We start from the raw sequence: 27,985 nt of genomic DNA, 5'->3' as shown, positions 1-27,985 counted from the left end.
CCATAATGTATGTATTCGTTTTACTACTGATGTGTTTTTGGATGTTTTCCAGTTTTTGTGGATTATCTTCTGTGGTTCTATGTACATTCTTGTGTGTGTCTCCTGGGAACATATACAAGAGTTTCTCTAAAGTAAACACCTGGAAATGAATTTCAGGTGATAAACTATTTTTTGTGTCACTGAAATGATTATATGATTTTCTTTAATCTGTTGATGTAGTTAATTTCATTAATTAATTTTCTGATATTTGACCAGTCTTGCAACCCCAGCATGAAATCAAATTTGATCATGATGTATTCTCTTTTTAACACAGTGTTGAATTTACTTCGATAACATTTTGTTATGACTATTATTTTTGTGGCCTATAATTTATATTTCTTGTTATCCTTGTCTGGTTTTGATAAAAGAATTACATTAGCCTCATAGAATGTGTTAGGGAATATTTCCTCTTTTTCTATTCTCTGGAATCAATACTATTTGAATTATATATTCCTTAAACTTTGGAAACAGGCTCTTGTGCCTTCTTTATGGAGAAATTTAAAACTGATTTAGTTCATTAATGATTATGTGACAATTTAGATTTTCCTGAGTCAGTTTTGATGTGTTCCATTTTCTAAGATTTTATCTATTTTAAGTTTTCAGTATGTTGGGTATAAAGTTATTTATATTTTCTAATATCTGTTTAAGCTTCACAGCAACTATAGCTATATTATCTTTTCTTTGGTAATGTTAATTTATGCCTTCTTTCTTTGTTTGCCAGAGGTTTGTTAATTTTATTAATCTTTCCTAAGGACCACCTATTGGGTTGGTTGAACTCTTTCTCTTGAATGTTTCTTTTCTGTTTCTGTATTTCCTTCCTTCACATTTCTTTCTTTTTACTCTGTTCTCTTTTTTTCTACATCTCAAGTTGGAATTTTATCTCATTAATTTTAGCTTTTCATCTTCTCTAATGTAAGCTTTTAAGGCTATGTAACTTGGCCTCCAAGTACTACTTTATCAGACTCCTTCTTATTTTGATATGGATATTTTTTGTTATCATTTAGTTTTTTTAAATGTTTTCTAATTTCCACTGTGATTTAATCTTTGATTCATTCAAAGGTAATGATGTTTTTTTTAAAAAAACTTATTGGTTATTGCAAGTTGGTGGAACACTAACTCCTAACTCTAATAATTTATATGTAAAAGAAAGACTCAAGCATTTAGCTTTTCTTTCGTTTATGAATTTTATTTCAAGTAGACCAAATACTTGAGGAGAGATTTTCTTTTTAGGGTTGCAGCCAGTAAATGCAGATTCCTAATAAAAATAATGGATCTGTGCAATGATCAACAAATGATATTAAAACTGCTATATGAAAGCTCAACAGGAAACTTTATAATGAGGGAATCAGGCTGATGCCACTTGAACCCACAGTAGTCCTATTAAAAAATATATGAATGAGCATCTAATTAACCATCTACATGAAACTGCCTGCTTACTGAAAATACAAAGGATAAAGGAAAAAATTTAAATGCTAAGTTACAAGAGGAAGCAACCAGTCAAAGCAAGAATGTAGGACAGTCAGTAGGAAAAATGGCCTGGTTTCTCCTATAAATGACTGAGACAGGAAGGGGAAAAACAAAAATGTGAATTGGCATAGAAGAAAATGACACAAAAGACATCAAAAAAATTTAGATGTCCATTGCAGTATTTTAGTTGTTTCCATCAGGAAGATTATTTAGGAGATCTCATCCACCGTACTGCCAGAGACAGAAGTCCAACCTACTTTGAAGAGATAAGCAGCATCCTTCTCTTGGTACTTTCCCATCACATCTTAGCCTTTTTTTTTCTTTTTTTTAATCAGCCCACATCACGCTCTAAACACCTTAGTCTTTTAAAATGGAAATGGTATGCATGCCACGCTATAAATTTGTTATATACATAAATGTGGAAATTTTCATCCTCCCTTTGTTTCTTGGAAAAGAATTCCACATGAAATGTGGGAAAACATATTCAGAGAGAAATCAGTACTTTTTTGCCTCAGAGTATTATGTTTTTCTTAAAAGACTTTCTTAAAAGTTATAAATAATTTATAAACCTATTTTTATCTTGAAAGAATTAAGGAAACTTGGTATTTTTTCATTGTAGCTGACTATTTAATAAAGTGCATAATACTTTTTTCAAGTAAAATACCTCTCCTTGAGTTAAATTTTGATCTTTATATAGTGAGTTTTCTTAAAGGACAACACAATCATACCATTACCCAAAAAACTGTCAGTGTGCCAAAAAAGATTCCTGTGTCTGCCAACAACATAGGCCCTTGGATATTGTCATAACATCAGCTGACCTATGTCATTTGCCCCTTTAATAAGGACATTATGAAGATTAAAGTTATTATATTTATAAAATCTATCAAGCACTTCCTTCTGCATGGCTACTCTTCTTATACTTTACCATAATACTCTGAGGCAAAAAGATATTTCTCTTTCAATATCTTTTCCACATATTATGTGGAATTTCAATAAATAAAGGGAAGATGAGAATTCCCACATTTATGTATTGCCTAACTCCATACTATAATTATTTGCCTGTAACTAAGAGACCATTTTTATCTAGTGTTTTGCCTTCTGAGTAGAAAAACTGCTGAATTTCAGAAAAGTCAAATAAGAAGGAAGTTTCATCCTGCAGAAATTTTGTACTTTGTACATAGGTATCTTTTGATGTTTTGATTTCAAATATATGGATGTGTAGTTTCAAAGACAGGGCTCTTAGAGGTTGGACCTGAAGACCAGTCAGCACTTAACTCACTTTCCCCAGATTGTTTCCTCAGGCCTCACGTGATCATTTTATAAGAAAAGAATCCGAATTTATCAACAATGTCTAGTACTGTTCTTTTAGTGAAAAAAAAAAGGTAGTATAATAAATTCTCATATAACAATGTTGATAGGTTCGTGGAAACTGTGACTTTTAAGCAAAGTGACATATAACAAAACCATTTTTACCATAGGCTAATATAAAAAAGAGTTAAGTTCCTCTGGCATATTTCTAGTCACAAAAATATCACCCAGCTTCTAAATCAAAACCCAAAATACTTATAATATTAAGCATTGAAATAAATGTCAGCCATATGTACATTTTTTTAAATTAATAAAAACAAGATAATTGCCCAATTTTTGGCCAATTACTGAGTGACAGCAGTTGTAGTGGTGGTGGATTAAATCAGGGAATAAATGTTTGCAAAGCTAAAACTGTAAGGAGCCCCTCCTCCCACCATACAGCTCAGAACAATCACAAATATGGTGGGCTCATTGAGCACTTTCCTACAACACTGTTTATTGTTGTACATTTGTATGATTATTGGATACTTTATTACAATCATTTGTATCCATTCATTTTCTAACACACTTCTTCCAGTTTAGGGTCATCGAGGGTGGCTGAAGGCTATCCTGGAAGCTCAGGGTGCAAGGCGGCAACCCGCCCTGGACAGGACACCATCCCATCACAGCACACTCACCCACACACACCCACACTTGCTCAGACTGGGACCCTGTAAACATGAAAATTCACCTGCTGTGCACAGCTCTGGGATGTGGGAGGAAACCCATGCAGGCCTAGAGAGAATGTACAAACTCCCTACAGACCATGGCCCCAGCTCAGAATCGATTTTTTCTTTTTCCTCATCAAAGTTGAGCAAAATGATGTTATTTGAGGAACTGTTTTACTGTTAAATTGTCATTGCTGTTACTTAATTTCTGATCAGAGATTATCAATCTGTTTATTTTTGCCTAAATAAAAATTTCATTCCTTATTGTGGTAAAATATACATAACATAAAATTTACCATTTTAACCATTTTTAAGTGTACAGTTCAGAGGCATGAACATTCACAGTGTTAAGGCAACCATCACCACCAGGCATCTCCAGAACTTTTTCATCTTCCCAAACTGAAACTTCCTATCCATTAAACAATAACTCCCCATTTACCCTTCTCCATGGCTCCTGGAAACCACCATCCTGCTTTCTGCCCTTTTGAATTTGAAAAAGTTTATTCTTAAGGGCAGTAGTTTGAAATCATTTTTTGTAGTCTCTTTAGTGAAGCTGTCCTCTGTGGTAAGAGAGAACTGTGTGATGCTTTAAGGTCATTATTTATAGATAAAAGAAATGATGTACAGTCACTGGTGCCACCCGCTCACTATGTTCCATGACATCTATTATAGGCAGAGAATTTTTTGTGGGCCTTTCCAAAAGGACAAATCAACGAGGTGCTGAAATCTTGGCTGATACTTTTAAGGTAGGTAAAAGATAGTTTATGCCTGGCACAAAGTAATTACTTAATAAATAATCATAGAACCATTGAATCAATGTCATGAGTAATGGTGTTTACGCTTCACTGGCTTTGTACAATAATTTGTAATATTTGTACATTTACTAGAAGTTTTAGAAGCTATAAAATTCAAATTCCTCAATAATTCAGCTTCATTGGGCTACCACAAGAACAACAAAGTTAGCCTGGGCATCTTCTGTCTTCTCCCAGTGTATAATTATACAACCACCTGGCAGATGTTCCTGGAACAATCAACAACTTAAAAAAAAAATCTGGAAGGCCGGGCGTGATGGCTCACACCTGTAATCCCAGCACTTTGGGAGGCCAAGGCAGGAGGATTATGTGAGCCCAGGAGTTCCAAATGAGGCTGGGCAACATGGTGAGACCCTGTCTCTAAAAAAAAAAAACCAAAAAACCTGGAAACCCAATTGACTTTGTTATGAAATACAGATTTTTTTTAGATTGGAATCAGGGGTCACCTGTGCTTGAGTGCCTTCTGTGTGCTGGAAACTGTGCTAGGTGTTGCACATACATCCTCTTAAGGTCCCTTTACTCTATTGATTATCAATAGATTGGCTCTCTACACTGCATAGGAAGGGATATAACTCTCAAGATGCTCCATTCCCCATGAGGATGTGAGTCTCCAGCTGAGCCACTATTTACACAGGATATTCAAATACACCCTCCCAGAGTAGCCCACTCCATAGATCAAACAGCCAGCAAAGATGTTGCAGCAGTCACACATCTGGTGACTCTGCTGTCTTCTTAGAAGCAGTCTTCATTTAACTAGCAATATCCAAAGCTGTGGGTCCCAGTTTTTCTTCCAAATATTCAAGGTCCCTGTCAGCCTTCAAGGAGTAGGTGTAGTTCAGGGAGGTTTTTAATCAGTTTTAGAATTATTCTGCAATACTAAACTGCTTGTTTTTCTATTGTCCACGTAGGACTATGCAGTCTCCACAGTGCCAGTGGCAGATGGGTTGCATTTGAAGAGTTTCTGCAGCATGGCTGGGCCTAACCTGATTGCAATTGGGTCTAGTGAATCTGCACAGAAGGCCCTTAAGGTAAATACAAAACTGTGCTCCTTCTAAATGTAGTGGGGGTGCCTGCCACAGGGCTTTTCACATTCTCTCTGCTGGGGGAGTAACAAGCAGGGTTGGCAGGGAGAGAACAGGCAGGTATTTTAGCTTCTGTGATGTGCACTATTGTGACCTCACATTCATTAGAAGCCAGGAACACCTAAGTGTAGGAAGAACTCTTCACCGGTGAACTGTTTTTAGTTACACACCAGATTTCCTAAAAAAGGCCATGATTCGAAATAATAAACACCAAACTCATCAACATTATCCCTCAGGGGAAAGGAGGGCATGCCACCAGATAGAGCTCCTTGTAATGTCTTCTTACTTCAGTTGGAGAGTTGGTACACAGGGTTTGTTATATTATTCTTATCCTTTTGTTGCATCTGGACTATTTCATAGTAATCTTTCAGAAAGCCATGATTCAGAAGTACCTAAAAAGCTTAACTTCTTCATTTGCATTTGGAATAATAACATTTTAAGACCAGAAATTTCCTCATTTTATAGGTAGTAGACTTGCCAGAAGAAAATTAGACTTGCCCGGGTCACATAGCTAAATCAAGAGTGGAAGTCATTGATAAAGGAGATGACCTTCTGTTGTTACAGTGCAGTGCTTTCCCTTTCCTTCTGTATAACTTCAACCCCGTGAGATGATCTGGACACCCAATAAGGATAAAAGACTGTGTCTGTTTTGCTCATCATTGTGCTCCTTTGCACTTGGCCCACAGTGGGCCCTTCATAAATGTCTGATGAAGGGATGAATAAATGAATGAGAGAGGTGATATTATCTCCATTTTGCAAATGAGAAAACTAGATCAAGTGACTCACCCCAGGTTATAGTGCTAATACTAAATGGTGGGTCAGGACTGCAGCCCCTTCCTCTTAGCTGGTCCTGCACACCAGCATGCATGACTTATTAAAGGGCCAAAGCCAGAATTTCCTCTTAGTCATAGACAGCAAATCTGTGGGCCCTGAGGCTCTTTCAGGTCTTTTCTCTTCTACCTCAGTGCCAAGTGTGGTGGTTCGGCTGGGAAGCAATCATTTCCTTGAGCTAAATTTCCCCTCTGTATTATCTGCCACTCTTTCAGCTAGCTCACCTGGCCTTTGTTCTGCCTCTTTCCAAACTGTATCTTTGATTCTGTTTCTGAGGCTTTTATTGTTGCTGAACAATCTGTCTCAGAATTTGATTTGTATCATGGTGGCTTTTGTTCATTTACTTTAGAGAATGTTTTTTGTTCTGCTCTGTCTGAAAGTTCATGTCAACTTCTTGCATATAAAAAAAGCTGGTGTCTTGAAAGAAAACATTTGATAAATGGTGTCACTCAGGAGGTCTAGGAAGATTATTTTTCTCCTTAGGGACTGTGGTATCTATCCGTGGTAGCTAGGCTGGTCTGCATATGTCTGAGATCGATTATAAGATGAGAGGGTTTAAGCTGGTCTATACCATGCATTTGTGTGTATTAGCAGAAAGAACTTCTTCTGGGTGGACCAACTAGAAAAAGTGGCCCCTTCTGCCATTCTGGGTAGACTAGGTCTCTAACTCAAATCGTTTGGTCCCTACCTCAATAGGTCTGTAACTCAAATAAATAGTCTAGAGAGACTAAAACATAACAAAAGGTAATCAAATATGACTAATTAGCACTACGTTATATGATACAGGCCCTAACTGCTCTTCAAAGTTCAGAGGAAAAGGGGGCACTCCCTGAGGCCTAGATATTCAGAGAAAGCTTTGTAGAGAAAACAAGACTAGATGTGAGTCTTGAAGGATGGATGACATTTGACAGGGTAGAATTCAATGAGAGAAAATTACAGGTGGGGACATGGCATAAGCAAAGACTGAGCAAAGTACATTCATGAGATATGAGCAAACCAGCTCAACTTGTAAAGGAGTTTCTAGTGGGTTTCCAGGGGTACAGGTGGAAGGGGCAGGTGAGATCTGAAGAAGTAGGAACTTAACAGTGAGGAAGACAAGATTATCACCGTGAGGGAGCAATCTGGGTACCAGCAGGTCTTTGAGGAGAAAACCCTGCATTGTTTCAGAGATGTTGGACCAACAGTGGAAAAGGAAGACCCTGCAGTCAGAAAAGAGGACCACTGATGACCTAGGAAAAAAAACCCAAGCCCTAAGTCCTATTGCATGGCTTGACAACTCACCCCTATTTCTCTCTTCATCTTTCCCTTCCCAAGGTCAAATTTTCTCAGACCACATCTGTTAAGGGCATCCTATGAAGACTTTATAGTCCTCCTTCCTGTAGAGTTCATTCGAGTTAGTGTTAATAATGATGTTCCTTTTCTACTTGTCAGAACCTATAAATAATCCTCACTAGCTAGAAAGGCATTCGTTGGAGATTGCATTTTCCATCAGCAAATGTACTGCCTAAACCACAGGCCTGTGGATTTGGTGAATGCCCACCTGCCATGTTTCTAGCATCAAAAATGTCATGTTACCTTGTAGTGAAAATAAGAGGACAAACTGATCTGGGGAATAATGAGCTCTCCTAAGGAAATAGTCACAGGTTCGAAATGGGTTGGTGAAACTCAGGTTTCCATGAACTCAGCTGCTTTATTTATTTGAGAGCAGTTTGGTTTCTATATTATAACCATCAATAAAATTAATAATGGGGCAATTATTTTTTCTTTTTTTTAATTATACTTTAAGTTCTAGGGTACATGTGCACAGTGTGCAGGTTTGTTATATATGTATACATGTGCCATGTTGGTATGCCACACCTATTAACTCGTCATTTACATTAGGTATATCTCCCAATGCTATCCCTCCCCCCTCCCCCATCCCACGGCAGGCCCCGGTGTGTGATGTTCCCCTTCCTGTGTCCATGAGTTCTCATTATTCAATTCCCACCTATGAGTGAGAACATGCGGTGTTTGGTTTTTTGTCCTTGCGATAGTTTACTGAGAATGATGTTTTCCAGTTTCATCCATGTCCCTACAAAGGACATGAACTCATCCTTTTTTATGGCTGCATAGTATTCCATGGTGTATATATGCCACATTTTCTTAATCTAGTCTATCATTGATGGACATTTGGGTTGGTTCCAAGTCTTTGCTATTGTGAATAGTGCCACAATAAACATACGTGTGCATGTGTCTTTATAGCAGCATGATTTATAATCCTTTGGGTATATACCCACTAATGGGATGGCTGGGTCAAATGGTATTTCTAGTTCTAGATCCTTGAGGAATCACCACACTGTCTTCCACAATGGTTGAACTAGTTGACAGTCCCACCAACAGTGTAAAAGTGTTCCTATTTCTCCATATCCTCTCCAGCACCTGTTGTTTCCTGACTTTTTAATGATGGCCATTCTAACTGGTGTGAGATGGTATCTCATTGTGGTTTTGATTTGCATTTCTCTGATGGCCAGTGATGATGAACATTTTTTCATGTGTCTGTTGGCTGCATAAATGTCTTCTTTTGAGAAGTGTCTGTTCATATCCTTTGCCCACTTTTTGATGGGGTTGTTTGTTTTTTTCTTGTAAGTTTGTTTGAGTTCTTTGTAGATTCTGGATATTAACCCTTTGTCAGATGAGTAGATTGCAAAAATTTTCTCCCATTCTGTAGGTTGCCTGTTCACTCCGATGATAGTTCTTTTGCTGTGCAGAAGCTCTTTAGTTTAATTAGATCTAATGGGGCAATTATTAATTGCTAACTACTAACATAGAAATATAAATACTCCATGTTATTATAGACAGGCAGGAAGACAGATGAATAGAGGAGACAAATATATCACTTACAAGTGATAAAAGTGTGATTGGTTTTGTTTTTCCCATTTTACAGTTCAAAATACTGAGACCTGATGAAATAATCATTTTGAGTGGGATCTTACGGTTCCAGAAACAAGTTTCCTGGGCCCTGATTCCCCTGGCCCCAGTTGCCTACCCCACTCCATACTGAATCTTCTTTTTTAATTAGAAAACCTTTTCTAATTATTTTGCCATAGATTGATTCTAGCTGAGCTTGTCTGCTCCTTCCGTGTCTCTCCACCTACCTCCTGACTTTCCATTGTTTGTTGGTATCCAGGATCTGAGCAGTCTCAGGAAAGGTGTGAGTTTGGTACCAGATATTTATTTTTTCCCTTGTAAACCTTGATGTCTCAGTTCTTTCCTCTGTAGAGAAGTCCCTGGCCACTTGGGCATCTCTTTAAAGGGCATATTACTTAAACAGAGGTGAATTGTGCCTTCCTGTGCTACACACTGAAAGCTTGATTACTTCTTACCTCTGTCACTGCTCTCTGGGTACTTGGTTCCTTCATAATGAATCTACTTCTCCCATATTTAGGTAAAGCTGAGAGCCCCAAGGGTTTCTGGGTAGTTTTATTGCATTTGAAATACTTTGTAATGGGTTGCAATCTACTCTTGGTTAATGAAGTGGATTCTTATGGAGATCATCATCTTGCCAGTTGAGATTATAGTAGATTTAATAGTGTGTGCATGGCATATTTAAATGAAATCATCCACCTAGGAAGAGTTTAGCAATTCTCAGCTAAAAAGCCCAGAACACATAAATTCGTTCATTCATTCATTCATTCATTTAAGTTGGAGTCTCACTCTGTTGCCCAGGCTGGAGAGCAGTGGCCTGATCTTGGCTCACTGCAATCTCCGCCTCCCACTTTCAAGAGATTCTCCTGCCTCAGCCTCCTGAGTAACTGGGATTATAGGTACCCGCCACCACGCCCAGCTAATTTTTGTATTTTTAGTAGAGATGGGGTTTCACCATGTAGGCCAGGCTGGTCTCGAACTCCTGACCTCAGGTGATCTGCCTGCCTCAGCCTCCCAAAGTACTGGGATTACAGGCGTGAGCCACCTCGCCTGGCCACCAGAGCACATTTAATACAGGGTACCAGTCTAGGGAAAGAAGAAAGGAAGACATTATTACTGCATTTTACCATCCATATGGCAAAGGTACTAGAAGTTAGGCTGGTTTGAACCAATGCTAGATATTTAACAGCAAGTCTGATCCTAGAAATACTATTATTTAGGCCAAATTAGTTTTTAGAGCAACCTGCATTTCCTATAGTTTTTCTGCGAACTTTGCATCTCACCTTCATACCCCTCTACCTGTAAAAAAAAATAATGTAAGACAGACAAATTAATTAGCACACAGGCATTAGACCTGTTTGTACTCTTCCAGAAGGAATGTTTGCCTTCTCTAAAAAGATGAGTACTCCAGTGACTCCAAAGCTGGAAATGCTGCTCAGAAACATAATTTGAACAAAAGAAGCCAACCCCGCAAAGAATATTCTATTCTTTCATGCACATAGTTAAACAAGAGGCAAGGCTACTCTCTACTGTTACCTGTCTGTCAGAATAATAGTTATTTTAAGAAGAAGGGAGGCAGTCATGGTCCAGAGGGCCACTTTGTGTGTTATACTTTATATATTACACTTTGTATGTTATACTTTAATTTTTTAAAGTTTAGGAAAAATATATATGTTACATTGTTGGAAGTAGGCTATGATTGACTTACAGAAATAATTCTCCAATAACCAAGTGTGCCTAACTCCTAACCCCCTGCTTTCCCATTCTACATGATGCCTGTCTTTTCCACAGACTACCCTGTTTTTAATTTTTTTAATTAAGGGGGAAAAAGACATAAGAAAGAGTAAATCTATACCACATCTCACCTTGTTCTTTTTCTAGATCCTCCCTAAAATTGCCTTCTTTTCCAAAAACCTGGATTAATTACATGCTATCTTCACAGGAGGACAGATAGTAATATCTGCCTCAGGAGGGACTCACAGTAATTCTCAGTAATGATTTTTAACTCGACCTCACTGGTAGCATTCACTCTTCCAGTCAATTGGAGAAAAAAAAATTTAAGGAAGAAAAGATGAAGGGAGGGAAGGATGAAGGGAAGGAAGGGAGGGAGGGAGGTCAGGGGAGGTGGTACCTTTAGCTAAAACTTTCCTGAAACTATTCAGAGGAGGAAGCTGCTGACCCCACCTGGGAGGTACTGCAGCACTGACTGGCTGGGGGACTGTGCCATCTGCTGGCCGGGCAGCAGGAGGAGCATCCTCACCTTCCTAACCCCATGGGAGAGGAATTTTTTGTTGTTTTGTCTTGTTTTGTTTTTGTTTTCATTTTTTTCATATATTACATTTGTGTATGTTTATGGGGTGCAGCTATAGTTTTCTTTGGTGGACTTTTTTAAAATCAGTAATTCTGTTCTTTTGTATCACAATAAATTATTACCTAAAAATACTTTTAATAAAAATACTACAAGGACGTGGTAAGAAAATAATTATGAGATCACCACTCCATTTTTTGTGCCTTTGTCATGTAAATGGAGCTTAAATACAGTATGTGGTTTTTCAATAGACTTGTAGTTTTAAATTAAAATGCTCACAATGCATCTCAGTGGAAATGTCTTTTAGGTTTCTTATCTACTTCCTGAAATAACTAACTGAATTTCTAAGATTCCTTGAATGAAGACAAGAGCTGCTTTGTACCTCATTTAAATTGCATAGCACACAGCCTGTTTTTCTTTTGAATGACTAACTATATAATAGAGATCACTCAGACTGTATTTCCTCTTGTTTTGACTCAGCTGCAGCATTACTTTTATGTCCAAAAATGTCCATGTTATTTTATAGATGGTCATATAAAAAATGAAGATGGAAAAACCCTTAATGTGTTTGGATTTTATATGTTTTTTATTGCCTGGAATTTCCTTTAATGACAACTAGCAAAACCCAAAAGACAGAATGAGAACTAACTCATATCAACAGGGTGATTGAAATGGAAAAAATACAGACTTTGCATTTTTAGTTATTGTTGTCACAGGGAATTATAGTGTGTAGCCACAAGATTTTCCACTTTGGATCTCTGCTATGAAAGGCATACTGACAATCCCATTGTAGGTTTAATTTTGTCTTATTATCTGGCTGTTGTATTCACCAGCTCCACAAAACAATGATTTTTTAAATCTGCCATGTGTGTATTCAGAAATTAAAACACAAAACCAAATAGCCTCTGAATTTGTAACAACTGTTTATGCTCCTTTTCCTGGCAGCAGTTGCCTCATCTGACAATATTCCCAGAGCTGTATGCCAACAAGGCTAGGGTGGCCAAAATAAAATGTTTTGGCATAATAAGCCAATAAATAATTTGAAGCTATGACACCAAAACAGCCATGCTGAATTTTAGCATTAGTCCCAAGGCAGGAAGAAGTCAAAATTGGCCAAGTAGGAGAAAGGGAATAATGTGCTTTTTTTTTCCTTTTGGGCTTTCAAGAAAATGTCAAAGGGAAAAAGGAAGAAATTATATTTAAAAGTGCTGTTCATCCTGTCCAGTATATACTAGACCATCAAAAAGTATTAAACTGACTCTATAGGATATTGTAGGGGTAATCATCTGTTGGATGGTTGGCCACATAGACTTGTAAGGCGCCTTTCAACCCTTAAGGTCACTTACTGAAAGAAAAAGTAAGTGACCTTAAATTACTGGTTCCTAGTGAGAGAGTGGTTTAAAGTCATCTGAGTAGCTTTCTGAAAACATACTACCCTGGGTTTATCTCAGAAAATTCTGATGTTCTGGGTCTGGAATGGAATCCAGGCATCTGCATTTTTTAAAAGCTCTGCAGGTGATTCTAATGCACAGGCCAAGTTGAGAGCCACTGCTTTCAAGAATACCTGCAACTTCCAAAAGTGCCTAGCTTAGAATCCTGAATAATGTGCACCTGAAGAAGCCAACTTTTTTGTCATATAGGTGCAAACTAACATATCCCGATTACATTAGCAGTAAAAGTAAAGAAAGTATTCAAATTAAAGCCATAGAAAACTAGAAACTTCTTAGGTTTTTCTTGCCCAGAATTAAACATTGTATAAACTTGAAATATAATACCTAACTGGGTAATAATTTGGATGCCATGATTTAATCCATTTGACATGCTAAAATTCCTCATTAAAATATTCCAAGTTACCAAAATCACTAATGTTATTTTCTGAGAACAGGAAGCTTGCATTTGACTCATATTTCCATATCTCCTCCTTCAACACACACACACACACACACACACACACACACACACACACTCATAGAAAAACCTAACAACAGGAGCTGATCTTACTGTGTGAAGATATATGCCAAAAAGGGGGAAAAAAGTTAAACTTCACACTATTACTGATATTAGAGAATACTTTACTTTTTAAAATAATCATATGTTGATTCTACTAATGAAGCATAATTGCCTACAGGGCCAAAATGCCCATGAGGACAAAGCAGAAAACTTAGAATCCATTTCATGGATTGTCATTCTGGCTCTGCCTCCAGCTCTCCCTGTGTGACCCCTATCTATCTCCTATACTCATTCTCTTCTTGAAAAAACAAAGTTGAATCAGCCTCAGTAGGAATCGAGAGTGTTGTTCCTTCCCCTTGGAAATTTTAGCCAGTCAAGGTGAAATACCGTGACTGAAACCTAGGATGGAGCAAACGACTACTTGGCAAAAAGTAGCAACCATATAATTATAAAGCACTAGCGGTAAGAATGACTTCAGAGTGGGCTCACTGCACAATCTTAATGTGACAGTGTCCTTTCAGTGCCTGTAAGTGATGGAACATCTGGGGTGTTTTTGTTTTTGTTTTTGAGACAGAGTCTCGCTCTGTCGCCCAGGCTGGAGTGCAGTGGCGTGATCTCGGCTCACTGCAAGCTCCACCTCCCAGGTTCACTCCATTCTCCTGCCTCAGCCTCCCGACTAGCTGGGACTACAGGTGCCCGCCACCTTCCCGGCTGATTTTTTGTATTTTTAGTAGAGACGGGGTTTTACCGTGTTAGCCAGGATGGTCTCAATCTCCTGACCTCGTGACCCACCGCCTCGGCCTCCCAAAGTGCTGGGATTATAGGCATGAGCCACCGCGCCTGGCCGGAACATCTTTATATCTGTTTGTGCTTAGCAATGTTTTTATGCCTGTTTGAGGAAAACCACAGAAAGACTCCAACTTCATTCCATTTTCTTAGAAGAAGCTTCAATTTCATATATAACTATTCAGTTGGATATCTAACAAACATGATTTTCTAATTCATACATAAAACTCTGATACGAAAAGCAGCTAAGATTTTCAAAACCTCTTATTCCTGTCTCTTCTGCAAAAACACTTTTAAAATAGCAATTGAAAAGACATCACAGTGGTAAGATTTACTGAGCAGCAACTATTAATATATGAAAGATACTATCTCAAGCACAGGGATACTGAGTCGGATGAGAAATGATCTCTGCCCTCAAGGCTGCTCCCATTTAGCTGGAGAAACAAGAGAGAACATTAAAAGATAAAAACTGTCACCATGCAACACAAGTGGCTAATAAATGGTTCAGGGTCCTAGGAAAGGTGGTAGGAGTTCTGGAAAGGGAGTGATCAACCAGAAGCGGGACTCAAAGTCTGAGTGCACCTGAATGAACGTAAGCCATAGCTGGCACAGAAGAGTGGTGGTTATTACAAACAGGACAGTCTGGGGAAGTGTCAGTAGTACCATCAAGAGACAATGGCTGGAATGGGGGCTAGATGCAGGGAAACAGAGAGAGAGAAGGTCAAAGATACAAGTTGGGGCTGCTTCAAATTATCTTGGCCAATGAAATCAGGGTTTTCTTATCTGTGGGCTGTGGGGGACAACAAAGATTGTTTTTAGCAGAGGAGTAGAGGCTGAAGGTGTTTTTTTTTCAGAAAGATCTGTCTCGCACGGTTCCCATAATGATTTAACAGGAATAAAGATTAGGAGTAATAAAACTAGCTGATGCCATTGCACAGCACAGTCTATGAATAAATGAGTGGAGGATCTGGACTAGGAAAGTAGCTGTGAAAATGGAAAGGGCAGTGCGGAAAGTGAGGCCCACTTAGAGTAGTAACAGAACATCGTGACTGATGGACTTTAAAGGAAGAAAAAGGGACCAGATCAACACGTCGGAAGATAATTACAGAACCCCTGTTCTGTGCCCCTGGGGACAATGATGAACAAAATGACTTCAGAAATAACTACCACAATGGCGTGCCTTTGGCAGAATTTTTGGAAGAGTTTAAACTCCCTGTCACCATGAATTCAGCTCTCCTCATCCACAAAGGAACAAACCATCAAAAATTGGTGGGCAAATGTTGCTGGATTTTACTGACCTAGACTCACATTTTAGGAATGGAGCAGTACTCAGATATGACAGCAGCTCTGGTAGACATCCATTGCCTAAGCTTGTAAGACACTAACAGGGTTGGCTTCCATTTCAGTTTCCATTGGCAGCAGTGGAATCAGTGCTCACTCAAGTCTGGAGTCTCTGTCCTTTACCCTTTTCCATTTATTTTCATCTGTTACTCTCTCTCAAGGCCCACCAAAAAAATCATCTTAAAAACATTTGCATGCCTTCCAACTCTAGCAGTGTCAGATTGTTTCTTGGCTGAATTGATTTGGCAAAAGATTTAAAAAAAAAGGATGATTTCTGTCTCATGGGCTGAGATCATACATCACAGCATGACCTATGTGATACTCTCAGCCATGCCAACACCAGTACCTTTGGTGTTGAAGGGATTAGGAAACGTGTCAGTTGAGCTGGAAGGAGGAGGGTTTTGAGTTTTGGGTTACTGTTTCTCTGTGGAAATCACATGTATTAAATGCCATAGGTGTTGATAAGTATCCTATTGCTTGGCTGAAGGTTAATAAAGCATAGAGTGAAACATAGACACTAAATTAGAAGTGACATTTTGACCGTGAATTATTCTGCAGCCTCTGGGGAAAACTTCCCCACACATGACACAATACTAGAATTTGGATCATCCTTAGAAATACTGACATGCAAAAGAAACACATTAAATTTTCTACCACCCTTCTGCAAAACCATCCCACTACCATTGCCCTGCTCTTAATCACTTACTATTTTTCCTTGTTTTCATCTTTCAAAATGTATTTGTCCAATAATCTTTAAGACTATTTCTAAATCTCATTTTCTCAGTTATGGTTCTGTTGCTGCTGTTGGGTCCCCATATTACTCATCACACTACCTGTCTGCAAATGTTAAAGGTAGCTTTGGAGATAGATTACAACAGCCATTCCCTTTATCTCTTCCCGAAGTGGGACCAAGTTTAAACCTGTGACCACGTACTCAGAGGTGACTCACCCGTTATAGGGTTCCCAAAACAACAACAATGAAAAACAATTAGGAGCTAAATGAAAAGCGCTGAATCTTTACAGTTTTTGTATGTTTTCTAATCACTTATTTCTTTTTTATCCACACCCTGGCAAACGATAAGAACTCAAAGTTCGGCTACCAGTCATATTATCAATAGCAGTAACAATACCTGTTAGATGTGAAGATCATATATATATATATATATATATATATATATTTTTTTTTTTAGTAGAGATGGGGTTTACCATGTTGGCCAGGCTGGTCTTGAACTCCTGACCTCAAATGATCCCCCACCTCTGCCTCCCAAAGTGCTGGAATTACAGGCATGAGCCACCACACCCAGCCAGATCATATTAATTTGAATAGTATAAGTTAGTGGTCCTCAAACTTTGATGTACCCAAGAATCACACACAGTACACATTTAAAATGTACATCCCATTCCTGGGGTTCACCACTAGAAATTCTGATTCAGCAAGACTGGGAACCATGGCGTGATTCTGATGCAGGTAATCCACATGCTGTGAGAACACTGGCTGTGTCTAGAGTTCACCAGATGTCAGTTCCTACATGAGGGCAGGGAGAGAAAATCTATTCCTAAAGTAAATTGTTATGTCCTTGAACAGAAAATGTCACCTAAAATCATTCAGAGTAATATCATATTGAGTAAAATACCTGGCACTTTAGAGAAATAGCTCTCATATGAAGGAAAATCAGGCATAATTCCCCTAGATTACTGAAATACAAGTGCTTATGAAATGCTAACTTTTCTCTAAAATGCTGTCTTTTTAGAAAGAAATGCCTACAGAGTGAAAGATTTTCGTTTATCACATTTTCCATATAGTGCCCTTCTCTCTGTTGATAACATGTATATTAAAATAAATACAGTGTATCTGCAGTGAGTTTTTATTATGCTCATTCTCATTAGGCACACAGTCCCTCAGACATAGAGAAAAGTCTGCCTTCCTTCCCAGCTAAGAAGTCCTGTGGTATAATACTAAATACATGATACTAAATTCTACAAGAAGGAATAGCGGCAGGAGGAAGGAAAACCAGATCTGTGTTTGCGGGAGAAGTTTGTCTGGTCCCATCCCTGAAGCTTGTTAGAGAGAATTTGAGAAAGGTCTCTGGAGAGCAACCAAAGCTGATGAAAGTTGGAAGATCGGTGACTGGTATGGATCGCACAGAAGGATAATGCAAAAGTGTGGACTGGCAGCTCTTTTCTCTTCATTGAAGGCAGAGCTCTGAGTGAGTGTGTCTTTTAAAGGAAATTGCATCAGGAGACTTTAGGAGGGTTTTCAGAGTTATTAAAATGGATAGACTGGAAGAAAAGGGACGTTAACTTTTTGAAAAAATTAATTTTATTGGCCGGGTGTGGTGGCTCATGCCAGGACTTTGGGAGGCCAAGGCGGGTGGATCACGAGGTCAGGAGTTCGAGACCAGCCTGGCCAATATGGTGAAACCCTATCTTTACTAAAAATACAAAAATTAGCTGGTCATAGTGGTGTGTGCCTGTAGTCCCAGCTACTTGGGAGGCTGAGGCAGGAGAATTGCTTCAACTAGTTCAGCTCCCTTTGTCCCAGGATCACCCTCCCCAGTGTGCAGTACAATGTGTGGGCTAGAGTTCTGGAGACCCTGCCACTCTACTGTGTCCAGCCTGCATTGTACCCTGCAGCCCTCTGTTAGTGGGGCTCCAGGGATGTGAAGATACAGGGGTTGCTGGGTCCCAGGGCACAATGCAGTCTGGTGGGAAATGGGCTCTCTAACTGGCTCTCTATCTGTCCAGGACTAAGTGGGTACGTGGGACCTGAGTGGGCTCCCTCTCTGGAGCAATGCTGCCACACGGACCCCAGGAATACCAGTTTCAGGTCCTTGGGGTTTGAGAGACTCTTATGACTAGGATTTCAGGACTCAGCATGGGAACATGGACCACTGGGAATCTCTCACTTACCCTTTCCTCTCACTAGGGACCCTCTCTGGGCTCCCAGCTGATTCCAGCCAGGCTGTCTACCTTGCCTCCCTCTCCTTCAGTATCTCAGGTGTTTTCTGTCACTTCTCTGCTGAATTCCAGCGTTCTCTCTTAGATGTCTATTCAAAGTATGATTATCTACTTGCTATTTTGGCTCTTCTTTGCTGGGGAAACAGGTGTCCAGTGCCTCTAGTCAGTCATCTTAAAGCCCCTCTCAGGCAGTGTTCATTTTGAACTAGTCTGTGGAAAGACTATAAAACATGAAAATATGCTATCATTAGAATGTTATCCATAGCTATATTATCTCAGCCTTTAAAAGACCTCCAGGACTTGATGCTGGTATGTTGTCAGGCTCTCAATACACTCTTGATGGATAGATAAATAAATGATTTTAGATATGCAGCAGCAATGAAGAGTGTACTTGGGCATCATATATTGTATCAATAGACTCTATAGTCCGTTGTTTTTAATATTGGTTTAGCTTTGATATGTTAAGATGGGTACATTGTTTTATATATATTTATTTATTTATATATATATTTATATATATTATATATATATATTTATATATATGTGAAAGATCAATTATGAGTGACCCAAAAATGTGCTTTGAATATTCCCTAAACATCTCTAACTACCTTTTATATACCTTTGCTTCAGAGTTTGACCAATAAGTTCTAAATTGTTCGATGAAACAACATAGCCCAGGATTTTTTAAAACATAATTACCGTTATACAAAGAAAGCATGAGTAAGAAGCAAGAGAATGGAGTGGGATTTCAGTCGTTTGGATGAGAAAATTCCCAGAAATGTTGGGAACTGCCGGAAATGCCTGGTTGTTAATGCAACTTGCCATGCAGATTCTCTTGGGCTGAAAGCCAGACAGTTCCCACTCTATTTTGTGACAGCTCCACCCTGGGGAGCAAGGCCAATTCCTCCAACCAGCAGCTGCATAACAGACCATGACAGTGTGGCCACAGTGATTCTCAGAGCTATTTCCTCCCTGCAGCTGCGTGCCTTCTTCATTAAGGAGTTGCCTATAATAAAAGTGAGGTTGACTGTCTTTTTACTGCTAGCATACTTTTCATGTGCTTGTCCTGCCTTAAATGATAGATTTTCATCTCCTGAAGGCATCTCTTTCCCTTTCCCACCTCACACTGCCATTGTGCTGAGCCCGAAGGGGGCGTACCATAAAAGATTGTTGAACAGAGCTGACCACCAATTGATCTAATCCCAATAATAATCTCTCAAATTAGTTTCCATAAAGTGGAATCATTCCTTTGGCAAAATTCAGAAAGGGCATTCGGAACAGCAACTTGACTTCTCAGATCTTTCCCCCAAATCCTGTAGAACTCATTTGTATCATTCAGAGTTGAGTCTGGGGCCTCTCAGGATATCGAGTAATCTGCTGTTAGGGAAAGGAATTTGTGGTGACGTGTGGAGGGTTTAGGTGTGTCTCCTTTCCATTCTGGCTTGAGACACAGTGAGAAGCAGGAAGTACAGTCCCTGGGGTTGGAAAAACACTACATACAGCACTGGAGCAGTACCACCTCCTCCATGCTTTTTTAGGAAAAAATGTTGGAACATAGAACTAAACGGCCCAACAGCTGCATTCTCGGGATATTTGAAATGGTGCTCATCTTTTAACAAAGCCTCTGTGCATCCACAAACGGGAAACAGAACCTGTTCCTTGGCCTGGGGTGATGCCCTACCAGGCAGGATGTGTGAACGCATCCTCACAGAGCCCACTAGGGTGTAAAAAGGGAAAGATGTTCAAGAGCGACACAGCCTTCCTGCATCTTTCTCTGCATGTTCCCTGCTGAATGGCCAGCACCCTGTCTTATGTACATACATGTGTCTCCTGAACCCAGCTACAAATAAATGGTAAGCTTATTCAGACAATAACAACATACAAGAGAAAGGAAAATAATTACTCCAACAGGAAAGGAGAAATCTGTTCTTTGTCCCAAAAGACAAAATCTCTTTGTGTTTATAATAAGCACCTTCAGCATTTTCAAGGGGGAAAAGCATATTTCTTGTCTGTTATCTACAGTTACCACTTCATACATCCCTTTCATTTAGAAACGCTACACCTGACATAACTTTTGTAATTTTTTTCAGTTAAGCAGAACTACTCACTGCTCCAAATGGGGCCTGTTCATTATTAAAAGTCATTTCTTTGGGCATATTCTTAAATCTGTCTTAAAATGATAACCGTGGAGTCTTGATAAATTAATTGAAAAGCTTCTCCTAAGGTAGCTTTGTTGGGGTTTTGTTAAGTCATTTATTTTAAGAGTAACTCTCAGTAGAATTTATCAGTGAATTACTTCATATAGTCTCAGCATTAAATTATTTCCCCACTAAAGATATTATAATTCCTTTCCTCCCAGTAATGAAAAATTGAAACTATCCTCAAATAATTCTAAAGTAGGTACTGGCCTTTATGTTAGTAAGTATAGGAATGTCCCCACCAGAAGCTTTAAATGATAAAAATTAAAGAGTGAAGAGTGATGAGAATTTCAAATACATGCCAGTAACTGAAGAACAATTCAAATAGGAATCAAGTAGGGGAGAGGATTGTTCACTAAAGGAGGTGAGGTTATAGGGCAGAGCATGGAAACAGCTGAAGTCAACTGGACAGGCCCTGTCACTCCAGTGACACGTGGTACTTTCTGAGATGGGCACAACCTTGGAGATTTTAGTTTGTTTCCTCACTGGTAAACAAGAAGTCAGCACTGATAACAATCCCTGAGAACACTTCCTCTGGAATGTATGACGTTCCACGCTTCTGCTTTGTAGTCACCACCGGACATGCATGAGTCACGCTGAGAGGTGGGGAATTTGCCCAGACCGCTAGATCCAGTGAATAAAGTCAGGCCTAGGAGATGTACTCTTGCCATGCTTCTTTCTCTTTCAACTCATCTGGTACTAAGAGACATGGGTGATTTATTTATCTGTAGATAAAGAGTACAATGAAGCATCTGCAGACCACAGATTAAACTGGAAAACCAACTGGCAGTTATCTGGTGATTATGAGTGGTGGGAGCACTTAGCCTGAATGTGTGGGCCAAAATATGCCACACACAGTTCTCCCAATTGCTTAGAAAAGTAAGTCAATGGGAGTAATAGATTTTCTAGATTTTGTTTTGTTTGTGTCTAGGTTGACCAGTTAGCAGTGGTTGTGTATACGTGCTGTAAGGATCTCTCTGAGGTCCTCAAACCACTGGGGTCCTACTTAGTACACCTCTGGCTCAGAGAACTGCCTCCCCAGTTGTCTGGAAGAAATTCTGAACTTCTTGGGTAAACTAGGTCCAATCTGTGTGACAAGATGACCGTCCAGTTCTGACTGCAAACATGAACAGACTGGCCATCTTGGTCCACCCTCAACAGCACATAATAAGCAGAGATTTAGACATAGTGGAATCCCATTCCCTGCACCTGGAGAAAAGCACATTTGTGAGACTGACCAAAAGCTATTGTCTAGAAGCTTCACAAATCCTAACTGCCACCTTGCATATCGAGGCAGCCCTACTCTACTATGAAAAAGTCAATCTGCCCATTGGGTTTATGGACTATTTTACTAAATTGGGGTCACAACCTGACAGAGGCTTATGTGTTCAGTTTGATATACACAAAAGTTTTTCTTTTCTTTCTTTCTGTGAATGCCCTTAGGTGCCACGTACTCTGTAGGTAATTCCAGGTCCACCCTCCTGTTGTCTTACTTTGTCATCCAGAGTCATTTGAGTTAGGACCACAGAGTATAGTGCCCTTCTGTATGGCTCTGAAAAACAGACAAACCTTGGCCTCGTTGATTTTAGCCATGTTTTTTCACATTAAAAATAATGAATTGTATTCCTGTTTCTGGACATAGACCATACCTTGTTTCTCTGAGGGAATTCAATTGTTTACCCATGTGATTGACCACATAGTTCATCACAGTGCCCTCCTGAGGTTCTCCGTAGCTTTTAAAAAGGTGAAAGGAATGAAGAAATGAACCAGTTAGTGCAAACATATTTTGGTCACCTGCTATATGTCAAGTGACTTGCAAGAAACAAAGAGGGAAGTGAACTGACTTTTATTACACATTGAATATCTGCTAGAAGCTTGTGCTAAGCATTTTATGTACATTATCTGTTTTGGGTTTTTTTTTAAATAATCTTCAGAGTTACCCTGTGGAAGATAGGTATAGCATTCCCATCCCATTTTACTGCTGAGGGAATTGAGGCTAACAGGGCATATGTGACTTTCCCAAAGTCACACAATTAGTGTGTGGCTGAGCAAGCCTTCAGACCCAGACCTTTCTGACTCTGAAGCCCATGCTCTGTCTACCTCATTATGCCTGGACCTGCATTCAAGGAGGTAGCAGTCTGGTTGAAGAGAGCAAAACTGCACAAAAACTCATAGTAAAATTTGTCCTTATTCCGAAAAGTTTGGGAACTTTGTAGCAATTATCTCTTTAGGGGATCTAGGTAGAAGGGATGCTAAGCCTGCAACACTACTAGATTATGTGTTAACGTAGGCCTTAGAAAAAAAGAAGCTGAAGAACTAATTGTGAGAATATGGTGGGTCTAGTCTTTTGTGGTTTTTAAGACTAAGGATTAGACTCCAAGACAGATTATCTGTGGCTCAGGCTGGAGTGCAGTGGCAGTATCTCGGCTCGTGGCAACCTCTATGATCTTCCCACCTCAGCCTCCTGAGGAGGTGACTACAGGTGTGTGCCACCACACCCAGCTAATTTTTTTGTAGAGACAGGGTTTCTGTCTCTACAAAAAAACAGGCTCAGGCGGTCTTCATCTGTTCCCTCGCACACAGTAATAAATGGAAGCTGCTATTATTGTGTTTTGGAAGCAGCCAAAAAGAAAATCTGCATAAGAAGAACTAAATTGCAATTCGTAACAAAAGAGCTACTTGGGTCTGTTTTTTTATTCTCTCAAGCTTCTTCGTATTATTTCTGGGCATATCCATTTTATAAAGAGGGCTAAATTGAATATGGTGTTAATTTTCTTAGAAAAGTTAATCTTTAGGAGTGTCTTTAACTTCTTAATTGCCCACATGTTGGATTAGAGCTAAGGTTTCTAATCAGGGCTGTAAGAAAGACACACTCCAAAATCTGCTGTTCTGCAGCCACTGCTGCTGACACCCAGCCAAACAGGGTCTGGAGTGGACCTCTAGTAAACTCCAACAGACCTGCAGCTGAGGGCCCTGTCTGGTAGAAGGAAAACTAACAAACAGAAAGGACATCCACACCAAAAACCCATCTGTACATCACCATCATCAAAGACCAAAAGTAGATAAAACCACAAAGATGGGGAAAAAACAGAGCAGAAAAACTGGAAACTCTAAAAATTAGAGCACCTCTCCTCCTCCAAAGGAACACAGTTCCTCACCAGCAACGGAACAAAGCTGGATGGAGGATGACTTTGACGAGTTGAGAGAAGAAGGCTTCAGACGATCAAACTACTCTGAGCTACGGGAGGAAATTCAAAACAATAGCAAAGAAGTTAAAAACTTTGAAAAAAATTAGAAGAATGGATAACTAGAATAACCAATGGAGAGAAGGGCTTAAAGGAGCTGATGGAGCTGAAAGCCAAGTTTCGAGAACTACGCGAAGATTGCAGAAGCCTCAGTAGTGGATGTGATCAACTGGAAGAAAGGGTATCGCTGATGGAAGATGAAATGAATGAAATGAAGCGAGAAGGGAAGTTTAGAGAAAAAAGAATAAAAAGAAATGAACAAAGCCTCCAAGAAATTTGGGACTATGTGAAAAGACCAAACCTACGTCTGACTGGTGTACCTGAAAATGACGGGGAGAATGGAACCAAGTTGGAAAACACTCTGCAAGATATTATCCAGGAGAACTTCACCAATCTAGCAAGGCAGGCCAACATTCAGATTCAGGAAATACAGAGAATGCCACAAAGATACTCGAGAAGAGCAACTCCAAGACACATAATTGTCAGATTCACCGAAGTTGAAATGAAGGAAAAAATGTTAAGGGCAGGCAGAGAGAAAGGTCGGGTTACCCACAAAGGGAAGCCCATCAGACTAACAGCCAATCTCTCAGCAGAAACTCTACAAGCCAGAAGAGAGTGGGGGCCGATATTCAACATTCTTAAAGCAAAGAATTTTCAACCCAGAATTTCATATCCAGCCAAACTAAGCTTCATAAGTGAAGGAGAAATAAAATACTTTACAGACAAGCAAATGCTGAGTGATTTTGTCACCACCAGACCTGCCCTAAAAGAGCTCCTGAAGGAAGCACTAAACCTGGAAAGGAACAACCGGTACCAGCCACTGCAAAAACATGCCAAATTGTGAAGACCATCGAAGCTAGGAAGAAACTGCATCAACTAACAAGCAAAATAACCAACTAACATAATGACAGGATCAGATTCACACATAACAATATTAACTTTAAATGTAAATGGGCTAAATGCTCCAATTAAAAGACACAGACTGGCAAACTGGATAAGGAGTCAGGACCCATCAGTGTGCTGTATTCAGGAAACCCATCTCACATGCAGAGACACACATAGACTCAAAATAAAGGGATGGAGGAAGATCTATCAAGCAAATGGAAAACAAAAAAAGGCAGGGGTTGCGATCCTAGTCTCTGATAAAATAGACTTTAAACCAACAAAGATCAAAAGAAACAAAGAAGGCCATTACATAATGGTAAAGGGATAAATTCAACAAGAAGAGCTAACTATCCTAAATATATTTGCACCCAACACAGGAGCACCCAGATTCATAAAGCAAGTCCTGAGTGACCTACAAAGGGACTTAAACTCCCACACAATAATAATGGGAGATTTTGACACCCCACTGTCAACATTAGACAGATCAAGGAGACAGAAAGTTAACAAGGATATCCAGGAGTTGAACTCAGCTCTGCACAAAGTGGACCTAATAGACATCTACAGAACTCTCCACTCCAAATCAACAGAATATACATTTTTTTCAGCACCACACCACACCTATTCCAAAATTGACCACATAGTTGGAAGTAAAGCTCTCCTCAGCAAATGTAAAAGAACAGAAATTATAACAAACTGTCTGTCAGACCACAGTGCAATCAAACTAGAACTCAGGATTAAGAAACTCACTCAAAACCGCTCAACTACATGGAAACTGAACAACCTGCTCCTGAATGACTACTGGGTACATAATGAAATGAAGGCAGAAATAAAGATGTTCTTTGAAACCAACGAGAACAAAGACACAACATACCAGAATCTCTGGGACACATTCAAAGCAGTGTGTAGAGGGAAATTTATAGCACTAAATGCCCACAAGAGAAAGCAGGAAAGGTCCAAAATTGACACCCTAACATCACAATTAAAAGAACTAGAAAAGCAAGAGCAAACACATTCAAAAGCTAGCAGAAGGCTAGAAATAACTAAAATCAGAGCAGAACTGAAGGAAATAGAGACACAAAAAACCCTTCAAAAAATTAATGAATCCAGGAGCTGGTTTTCCGAAAAGATCAACAAAATTGATAGACCACTAGCAAGACTAATAAAGAAGAAAAGAGAGAAGAATCAAATAGATGCAATAAAAAATGAAAAAGGGGATATCACCACCAATCCCACAGAAATACAATCTACCATCAGAGAATACTACAAACACCTCTATGCAAATAAACTAGAAAATCTAGAAGAAATGGATAAATTCCTCGACAAATACACCCTCCCAAGACTAAACCAGGAAGAAGTTGAATCTCTGAATAGACCAATAACAGGTTCTGAAATTGTGGCAATAATCAATAGCTTACCAACCAAAAAGAGTCCAGGACCTGATGGATTCACAGCCGAATTCTACCAGAGGTACAAGGAGGAACTGGTCCCATTCCTTCTGAAACTATTCCAATCGACAGAAAAAGAGGGAATCCTCCCTAACACATTTTATGAAGCCAGCATCGTCTTGATACCAAAGCCTGGCAGAGACATAACCAAAAAAGAGAATTTCAGACCAATATCCTTGATGAACATTGATGCAAAAATCCTCAATAAAATACTGGCAAACCGAATCCAGCAGCACATCAAAAAGCTTATACACCATGATCAAGTGGGCTTCATCCCTGGGATGCAAGGCTGGTTCAACATACGCAAATCAATAAATGTAATCCAGCATATAAACAGAACCAAAGACAAAAACCACATGATTATCTCAATAGATGCAGAAAAGGCCTTTGACAAAATTCAACAACCCTTCATGCTAAAAACTCTCAATAAATTAGGTATTGATGGGACATATCTCAAAATAATAAGAGCTATCTATGACAAACCCACAGCCAATATCATACTGAATGGGCAAAAACTGGAAGCATTCCCTTTGAAAACTGGCACAAGACAGGGATGCCCTCTCTCACCACTCCTATTCAACACAGTGCTGGAAGTTCTGGCCAGAGCAATCAGGCAGGAGAAGGAAATAAAGGGTATTCAATTAGGAAAAGAGGAAGTCAAATTGTCCCTGTTTGCAGATGACATGATTGTATATCTAGAAAACCCCATTGTCTCAGCCCAAAATCTCCTTAAGCTGATAAGCAACTTCAGCAAAGTCTCAGGATACAAAATCAATGTACAGAAATCACAAGCATTCTTGTACACCAATCACAGACAAACAGAGAGCCAAATCATGAGTGAACTCCCATTCACAATTGCTTCAAAGAGAATAAAATACCTAGGAATCCAACTTACAAGGGATGTGAAGGACCTCTTCAAGGAGAACTACAAACTGCTGCTCAATGAAATAAAAGAGAATACAAACAAATGGAAGAACATCCCATGCTCATGGGTTGGAAGAATCAATATCGTGAAAATGGCCATACTGCCCAAGGTAATTTATAGATTCAATGCCATCCCCATCAAGCTACCAATGACTTTCTTCACAGAATTGGAAAAAACTACTTTAAAGTTCATATGGAACCAAAAAAGAGCCCGCATCGCCAAGTCAATCCTAAGCCAAAAGAACAAAGCTGGAGGCATCACGCTACCTGACTTCAAACTATACTACAAGGCTACAGTAACCAAAACAGCATGGTACTGGTACCACAACAGAGACATAGATCAATGGAACAGAACAGAGCCCTCAGAAATGATGCCGCATATCTACAACTATCTGATCTTTGACAAACCTGATAAAAACAAGAAATAGGGAAAGGATTCCCTATTTAATAAATGGTGCTGGGAAAACTGGCTAGCCATATGTAGAAAGCTGAAACTGCATCCCTTCCTTACACCTTATACAAAAATTAATTCAAGATGGATTAAAGACTTAAATGTTAGACCTAAAACCATTAAAACCCTACAAGAAAACCTAGGCAATACCATTCAGGACATAGGCGTGGGCAAGGACTTCATGTCTAAAACACCAAAAGCAATGGCAACAAAAGCCAAAATTGACAAATGGGATCTAATTAAACTAAAGAGCTTCTGCACAGCAAAAGAAACTACCATCAGAGTGAACAGGCAACCTACAGAATGGGAGAAAATTTTTGCAACCTACTCATCTGACAAAGGGC

General features: G+C 39.3%; 2 protein-coding genes across 20 annotated transcripts in view; one reads left to right on the top strand and one right to left on the bottom strand.

The window, feature by feature from the left end:
- The window catches only part of LOC134733710 (uncharacterized), a 193,665-nt gene that overhangs the window by 113,234 nt on the left and 52,446 nt on the right, over positions 1-27,985 (bottom strand). The window contains exon 2 of one of the 16 annotated variants that reach the window (XM_063624265.1): positions 18,457-18,714. The exons of the other annotated variants lie outside the window; for them this stretch is intronic. Within the exon in view, the coding sequence (XP_063480335.1) occupies positions 18,661-18,714 (54 nt within the window). The 3' untranslated portion in view covers positions 18,457-18,660. Of the gene's footprint in view, positions 1-18,456; positions 18,715-27,985 lie in introns of those variants that run through there. 16 annotated transcript variants of the gene reach the window in all.
- The window catches only part of DDAH1 (dimethylarginine dimethylaminohydrolase 1), a 270,534-nt gene that overhangs the window by 233,307 nt on the left and 9,242 nt on the right, over positions 1-27,985 (top strand). For all 4 annotated transcript variants that reach the window (XM_063624255.1, XM_063624253.1, XM_063624252.1 and 1 more), the window contains 2 exons: positions 4,194-4,267; positions 5,242-5,361. In XM_063624255.1, coding sequence (XP_063480325.1) covers positions 4,194-4,267; positions 5,242-5,361 — 194 coding nt within the window. The remainder of the gene's footprint in view (positions 1-4,193; positions 4,268-5,241; positions 5,362-27,985) is intronic.

Source organism: Symphalangus syndactylus, chromosome 12, assembly GCF_028878055.3.
Source record: "Symphalangus syndactylus isolate Jambi chromosome 12, NHGRI_mSymSyn1-v2.1_pri, whole genome shotgun sequence".
NCBI classification, from domain to species: domain Eukaryota; kingdom Metazoa; phylum Chordata; class Mammalia; order Primates; family Hylobatidae; genus Symphalangus; species Symphalangus syndactylus.
The sequence above is the reverse complement of the archived record's forward strand: the minus strand, read 5'-3'. Positions and strand labels throughout refer to the sequence as shown.